At 38.2% G+C, this 8666-nt stretch overlaps 1 protein-coding gene across 6 annotated transcripts in view; it reads left to right on the top strand.

Moving 5' to 3' along the window:
• Window positions 1-8666, top strand: part of LOC136833233 (DBH-like monooxygenase protein 1) — a 1137248-nt gene that overhangs the window by 1091058 nt on the left and 37524 nt on the right. For all 6 annotated transcript variants that reach the window (XM_067095113.1, XM_067095112.1, XM_067095111.1 and 3 more), the window contains one exon: window positions 6570-7082. In XM_067095113.1, coding sequence (XP_066951214.1) covers window positions 6570-7082 — 513 coding nt within the window. The remainder of the gene's footprint in view (window positions 1-6569; window positions 7083-8666) is intronic.

The following is an 8666-nucleotide window of genomic DNA, read 5'->3' as shown; positions in this document are numbered from 1 at the left end:
ACCTTCCAGGAGTAAGAGGAGACCTTCCATGAGGAGTAGGAGACCGTCCAGGTGGAGGAGACCATCCTGGAGAAGGACACCTTCCAGGAGAAGGCGACCTTCCAGGAGGAAGAGACTTTCCAGGAAGAAGAGGAGAACTTCCAGGAGGAGGAGACTTTCCAGGAGGAAGAGGAGACCTTCCAGATGGAGGAGACCTTCCAGGAGAAGGAAACCCTCCAGATGGAGGAGACATTCCAGTTAGAATGTAGTTGGTACCCGTTTCCTTGGGAATATCTCACGCACGCTCTCGACCCCAGCGCCTGGACCCAACCTCCTCCTAAGTTCTGGAAACGATTCCTCCTGTTTCCAGGGCGATGTTGGTGAGGGTCCGGAACTGGAAGACATGCGTTTTGCCAGAGCTTCGTTCCACAATGGGAATTTTTATGGCATCAAGGTTTTTGTTGAAAAACATGAAGAAATGAATATTGAAAAGTACATTGCAACTTGGAAGCACTATTTACAACATAACTTACTCACGCATATATTATACACACGCACACACACACACACACACACACACATATATATATATATATATATATATATATATATATATATATATATATATATATATAATATATATATATATATATATATATATATATATATATATATATATATATATATATATATATATATATAAATTGCAATCACATCAACACCTGATTGGTTTATCACACATCACCACAGGAGAAAAAATATTTTTCACCTGTGATGGTGATATATATATATATATATATATATATATATATATATATATATATATATATATATATATATATATATATATAAAAATCAGTAAAATCGTTTAATCCCACTTAAGGTGGAAATCCATGGGAGGACCACTTAAAGAGGCCTACCTCATCTGGGCGTCATTATAATTCTAGAGTTTATGTTGTTCGAAAGTTGGTCGGAGGGTCGAGGCAAGCACAGAATGTTAAGCAGTCGTCACTGTTCGGGACTTCCAGTTTGACTTTTTAAGGGGGATGAGTTTTCTTATTTGTGGGGAGGGGGGCGAAGGGGGGTGAGGGTTGGGGTGGGGCGGGAGTGTTGTGGGAGGGGAAGGGAAGGTGGGGCTGAGGTGGAAAGGATGGCAAAGAGGGATGGGAAACCAGAGAACTATTTCCAGCCACAGGCAACAAAGGCTTCATTTCTCTCTGTGTGTCGCATTTGCATTCAGCGTCTCTCTCTCTCTCTCTCTCTCTCTCTCTCTCTCTCTCTCTCTCTCTCTCTCTCTCTCAATACACATACACACTCACTTTCCGACTCATTGTTACTTTCTGCCGTGAGATTGCTTACTCTCTCTCTCTCTCTCTCTCTCTCTCTCTCTCTCTCTCTCTCTCTCTCTCTCTCTCTCTCAGAACGTTATGCATTCATTGGTACCGCGTATATTGAGATTCTTTCACGCACGACTAACATAACAGTTCCTGCTCTCATTGTACTCGCTCGCCATCAAGGTCCAGAGGATATTCTTAGGACTCTGGCCTCCATCATGAGATTGTCTGGATGGACGGTCTCTCTCTCTCTCTCTCTCTCTCTCTCTCTCTCTCTCTCTCTCTCTCTCTCTCTCTCATTTACGACTTTCCGTCCTGGAAACCAACTTCTCTTTCCTAGCATTTCGTACACTCTCTCTCTCTCTCTCTCTCTCTCTCTCTCCCTCATTTTCGACTTTCCATCTTGGAAACCAACTTCTCTTTCCTAGCATTTCGTACACCACCTCTCTCTCTCTCTCTCTCTCTCTCTCTCTCTCTCTCTCTCTCTCTCTCATGGAAGCTCTACATTTAACAACTTCTTGGCATGGAAGCACAGTACTCTTTCTTAGTGTTTCTCTCTCTCTCCACCCTCCCCCTCTCTTCTCTTTAGAGAGAGAGAGAGAGAGAGAGAGAGAGAGAGAGAGAGAGACTCCTCTCGGACACTTAGATAATGATATTACTGTTATCTGGTTTTCAGATGAATTCGAGGCGGTGCTGGAATGCCTTTAGGGAATTGGTTGGTGCTCCAGCGTTCTTTGTTGGAATTACTTTGGCGGTCCTCTCTCTCTCTCTCTCTCTCTCTCTCTCTCTCTCTCTCTCTCTCTCTCTCTCTCTCTCTCTCTCTCTCTCTCTCCGCACATGTGGATGAAAGCGACGGTAAAATGAATTTATATTTGAGGGGTTTGCTTGCGGTCAAGTTAATTGTATATTGCTCTTGCGTTTAACTGTATCTTTTTTTATTTCCATTATTTGACCATAGATAGAAACTTGTGTTTTGTTTATTTGAATTTTTTTGTTCCTGTGACTCGTCCATAGATGAAAATGTACGCCTTCGATAGTTCATCTTCATTGAAAGTACATCTCAGATGTGTTTTGGCAAGATGTGTTTGTTTAAGACACTAGTAGTAAGAGCTATATCTAAAAATGTTATGGACATTGCTTCTGATGCTTTGTAATGTATTGTTGTATTTTTTACTTTTTTTGTTTATGATTCCATCTGTCAAATTCAACATATATATATATATATATATATATATATATATATATATATATATATATATATATATATATATATATATATATATATATATATATATATATAATCACATGTCACGCATTCAGCATAAGGCTACATAGGTTGATTTCGACTCCTTAGTACAATTATCTATCTTTCTATGTCTATAAGTGTATCTATTAATCTGTCTATATATCTATCTGTTATCTATCTTTCTGTCTATCTGTGTGTATCTATCAGTCTATCTATCTAAATATCTATCTATCTTATCTATCTGTCTTTCAGTCTATCTGTATAGCTGTCTATTATCTATACGTCTATCTATCTCTCTATCTATTAGCTATCTGTCTATATATCTCTTATCTATCTTTCTGTTTATTTATCACTTTATCTATCATCTATCTTTCTGTATATCTATCTATGTGTTACCTATCTATCTATCTATCTATCTATCTGTCTATCTGTCTGTCTATCTATCTATCTATTGAAATCTGTCCCTTCATAAAGTATTAAGCAGTCTCTCCCTCCCCCCTCCTTATTGCAAAGTCAAATGAATTTCCAATTTAACTTATAAACAGGGGGGGAACTTACAATTTGACTGAACCCTTCCCCATAGCAATAGGATTGAAATAACCCCCCCTAAGTTTGATCTAAGTCTAATTGATTGAGCTTTTTTGCAAATCAATTCCATGTTGTATGATAATGAGATGCATCTATTCAATCGGGAGGGGAGGGTTTAGCATTGTCGCATTCGGATCGGTTTGCAAGAAACATACATATTCATCAAACCCCGAGCGGTAGAACGGGGCGTCGGCTTTCGCCCCCCCCCCCCCCCAAAGACTGTAGGTTTAGTGTTGCAAGGTCTCAGGAACCGTTAGGCAAAACTCTTCCGAAGAATTGAAGGTTTAGTGTTGCAATGTATCAGGAAGTTGAAGGTTTAGTGTTGCAAGGTCTGAGGAACCGTTAGGCAAAACCGTTCCGACGAATTGAAGGTTTAGTTTCGCAAGGTATCAGGAACCGTTAGGCAAAACTGTTCCGACGAATTGAAGGTTTAGTGTTGCAAGGTATCAGGAAATTGAAGGTTTAGTATTGCAAGGTCCCAAGAACCGTTAGGCAAAACCGTTCCGACGAATTGAAGGTTTAACGTTGCAAGGTATGAAGAACCGTTAGGCAAAACCGTTCCGACAAATTGAAGGTTTAACGTTGCAAGGTATGAGGAATCGTTTGGCAAAACCGTTCCGACGAATGGAAGGTTTAGTGTTGCAAGGTATGAGGAACCGTTAGATAAAGCCGTTCCGACGAATTGAAGGTTCAGTGCTGCAAGGTCTCAGGAACCGTTAGGCAAAACCGTTCCAACGAATGGAAGGTTTAGTGTTGCAAGGTCTCGGGAGCCGTTAGGCAAAACCGTTCCAGCGAATCTACGAATTTCGTTGGCTGTAATCTGAACCAAGGAAATTTGTCCCCATTCTCCAAAAAATTATAAAACTGACATTGGAATGCTGTGTGACATGATGAAATACAGAAGAAGTACAGAGGTCTTATTGTATAATAGTAAACACATCCACAAGCGAATACAAATAAGTAAAGCGTGTTAATTTTTGAGAGGGACTTTGTATGACTTGAGTTGTATTGCTAAGTATCCACTTATTAATGTGCTTACTGTCATATAAGACCCTTGTATTTCATGATGACATAAAATATTCTAAGTTATAGTTTTGTAATTTTATTTTATAATGGCAGGTACTGGATTTGAGAGTTGTTAAGTAAGGCCAACTTATTAAAATTGGAATAGTAGTAAACTACTGATTATTTTGAAGACCAAGAAATGTGAGCCTCAGCAAAAAAAGGAAAACATGGGCTTCGAAATAAATGACGAGTTGGAAGTGATTATAAGTAAGTTTAATTGGAAGTGAATTATATATAAATAAGTTTAATTGGAAGTGAAGTATATGTAAGTTTTTGAAGTGAATTATATATACGTTTGATTGGAAGTGGCTTATATGTAAGTTTGATTGGAAGTGACTTATATGTAAGTTTGATTGGAAGTGAATTGTACATAAGTTTGAATGGAAGTGAATTATATGCAAGTTTGATTGTAAGTGAATTATATGTAAATTACATTGGAAGTGAATTATATGTAAGTTACATTGGAAGTGAATTACATGTAAGTTTGATTGGAAATTACTTATATGTAAGCTTGATTGGAAGTGAATTATATGTAAGTTACATTGGAAGTGAATTATATGTAAGTTTGATAGGAGGTGAATTATATGTAAGTTTGATCACCAATTTCTTGTTCCCTGTACCCCCGTTATTAAAAATATATATTCCTGCTAATCGTTATCAAAAGTGAGAAAATTAGCATAAAGTTGAAAAGTTTTGTGGACAAACGAGATATCATCTTGATTTAGAAAAATGAGATGTTGATGATAAAGAGGTTGAGATGAAGAAAACGGGCACCCAATCTTCATAATCATTATCATCATCATCAGCATCATCATCCTCATCATCATTATCATCATAATCAAAATCAGCGGCGGGAAAACAGGAAAAAAATTTAAGAAAATGAGAAGTGGTTGTTTATAAATAGAAACACCAAAGGTTCATTAACAGTCTCCTCCCCATCATCATAATCATTATCGTAAACAACAACAAAAGGTGCTTAATCATAAAAAAAAACTGTACCTCGTGATTATTAACCTTAATGAAGACAGAAACATCATGATAATGAGAAGTGGTAGCGCGCATAAAGAAGGCATGCTGGTATGGCCATCTGTACCCAGAAAGAATATGGGAATTCTAAGTAGTTTTTGACGTAAGGGGGTTACGTCATAACACGTTCCCCTCTCCTTCCCCCTCCCACCCCCTCCCCCTCAGCAAAAAGACCAAAAAGACAACATTATAATGCAAAGATGAAAAGAATCGTCTTGAAGGATAACAAAAGCAAAACTAAGCACCACCAGCAAGAATAACTGCAATAACTACAACAAAAACAAAAACAAATAAAAATAATAATAATCCGTGGCAAAAAAAAACATGTAAAAAATGCGCCCAAGTTTCTTCGGCGTAATCGAGTTTTCTGTACAGCCGCTACAGCGTATAATCAAGGACACCGAAGATAGATCCATCTTTCGGTGGTCGCGGTATAATGCTGTATGAACCGCGGACCATGAAACATTAACCACAGCCAGGTGGTGGCCTATCCTATATCGTTGCCAGAAGCACGATTATGACTAACGTTAACCTTAAATAAAAAAAAACTACTGAGGCTAGGGGGCTGCAATTTGGTATGTTTGATGAGTGGAGGGTGGATGATGTAGGTGCCAATTTGCAGCCCTCTAGCCTCACTAGTTTTTAAGATCTGAGGGCGGACAGAAAAACTGCGGACAGAATAAAGTGCGGACGAACAGACAAAGCCGGTACAATAGTTTTCTTTTACAGGAAACTGAAAAAAGAGGGCACCGCGGCAAGGAACCCCCGGGTAGTTAATTCCTGCAAAATAATAATACCACTCTGGCAATCATTCCCTCTCCCGATACCCTGCTGTGAACTCTTGAGTTTCTCCTCGACTGAGTTTTTGCAGCTCGTTCTTCCCCTTATTTTGACATGTAGCCATCTCTCTCTCTCTCTCTCTCTCTCTCTCTCTCTCTCTCTCTCTCTCTCTCTCTGTCCCTTCCTGCGAAGTAATCATCTCTCCTGAAGGGAGAACGTAATTATTTACGGGGAATTTCAGCGTTGTTTGAAAACACTTTTACGACCGCGCGTGCATGCTCTTGCATTGATGCGAATGATGCATATATTCCAAAACGTGGGTTCGTGTTGTTATTTATTAAGTATATGTAAATATCCGTGGAGGTATTTTTTTTAGGAAAGCGTATTTTCATGCTGAATTTATCAAAGAACTGATGAGCTAAATTTGAATATTATTATTTTTTTTCGTACGCTCAGTGTTCCAGATCGAATCGTCAGCATATTATTATTATTATTATTATTATTATTATTATTATTATTATTATTATTATTATTCTGTTCCTCTGTTTCAGAACGACACAATACGAGTGCTGTGGGCGTACCACCCAGACGACCCCGTCGATCCGGAAAGCCCCAGACCACGCCTCCACTACCACGGGGGCAGCAGAAGGGGGGCTCGCTCCATGTTCCTGCTGGAGAGGGGTCACAAGCTCCCACCGAGCAACCAGTACCCCCAGGGGGGAGCCGCTCCCCACGAACCCTCATCCTCTGTGGCAGCTTCTTCCTCGTCATCATCATCTTCTTCTTCTTCTTCTTCTTCTTCTTCTTCTCACTTCCCTGGGCATTTCCCATTCCCGTCGCATACCCCATACCCCGCCCAGTCGCCCTCGTCTTCAGCCTCGTTTTCCCACCACACGGGCCACCGCCACCACCCGCAGAGGACCCACCACCACCGGCCTCCCACGCCCACCAAGCCGTGGCTCCTCACCAACAACGGCGTGGAAGTGGGCGAGAAGAACGACACCGTCTACTGGTGCAAGATCTTCAAGAGGCCTGTGCTGCGAGAGAAGAATCACGTCATCAGCGTAAGTTTTGAATATTAATTTTACTCTTTATTTATTTTATTCATTCCCAATATTTTGTGAGTCCCTATAAAACTCAAATTTCTTTAGTATAGATTGTAATCTGTCTTATATTATTTATTTATTTATTTATTTATTTATTTATTTATTTATTTTATTTATTTATTTATGAGTCTTAATATTTTGTAAAGTCCCTACAAATACAAATTTCATAAGTGCAAGTTGTTTTCTATCTTATATTACTTAATTTTTTTTTTTTTTGTCTCTCCTGGATGCATACTTTTGTTTTACCTATCTAGGTCTTTCCGTCACGTATTATCATACCATATGAAGAAAATGAAAGATTATAAACAAATGAAGGGAATAGGCACAACAGAAAAGGACTTACAAGGAGAGAGAGAGAGAGAGAGAGAGAGAGAGAGAGAGAGAGAGAGAGAGAGAGAGAGAGAGAGAGAGAGGAAACTTTCTATAAAACGGAGTGTGAAGGTCTTCTAGCCTCGCCTCTGGGCAAGTAAGGTCTTCTGTAATGGTTCGACCAATCGCTACATTCACACGGAAAGTTGTCAAGTTTTTGTTGCGCCAAGTATACCCGATGAGGATAATCTTTCTCTTCGTCGGTTCTTTTATTTTTTATTTTTTTTTTTTTTGAGGGAAAGGTTACATGAGGTATATTGTGATAAACAACATTTGACAATATATAAGTTTTTATATTTCACGAGTTTATACAGGGTTGTGTATGGAATTACGCTTCTTGTTATGTGAATGTTTATGTATACCGAATACATGTATAATTAATAATTGATCATCTGTCTTCAGAAAGACGAAATGGACAAAAACTGGAGTGTTTAAAAGCTTCGATATTTTTATCTTTTTGCTGGTTCCAGTATATTTCAAGACCATCGCTACTTGTTTATTTGGGTTTTTAGTATTGCCGAACATCAGAATTTTCGCTCTTGGTATACACTGATTATGAATTTCTCTACTATACCATTCTCATTCAGTATTTTGGTTTAGACAGATTGTATATGAAATACCACTCTCATTGATGTATTTTATATTTTTAACCGAGTATTCAGGAGAAAAAGAAATGGATATACTAAGAGTTCGAATCGTAATTTTGTTTCTTATCAAGATGGCTAACCATATTTTAGTGTATATCAACCCCAAGACGGTTGGAGCTTATAATGTTGGCTGTTTTAATATTTCACAGAAATGTAAAACCTTCGTCAACGCTGATTAATAACATTCGTATTTTCTACGAAATTGTACATCAGAATGTAATTTCCTCCAGTACTCCTATTCTTGGGTGTGGTATAAATTTATGACATATCTTCAGTTTGGGATTTTTTCAAAACTTCATAATATATTTGGTATTATATATAGATTCGTTTCTCCTTTGTATAGAAATTTTTTGTTTATAGTTTTAGTTCATATTTATTTATTTGTTTATTTTAGTATGTTAATAGGGAGCTAGCCGTCCTGAGAGGCATAATATTGTCTTCGTAGGCTGCATTAACGGAAAGATTTTTCAAACTAAAAAAAGTTGTTTTCTGTTGTGAAGTAAAAGATTTTTTTGTTAATGATGTT

Source organism: Macrobrachium rosenbergii, chromosome 51 (assembly GCF_040412425.1).
Source record: "Macrobrachium rosenbergii isolate ZJJX-2024 chromosome 51, ASM4041242v1, whole genome shotgun sequence".
NCBI lineage: Eukaryota > Metazoa > Arthropoda > Malacostraca > Decapoda > Palaemonidae > Macrobrachium > Macrobrachium rosenbergii.
Note: the sequence above shows the minus strand (reverse complement) of the source record. Positions and strands in the feature narration are given on the sequence as shown.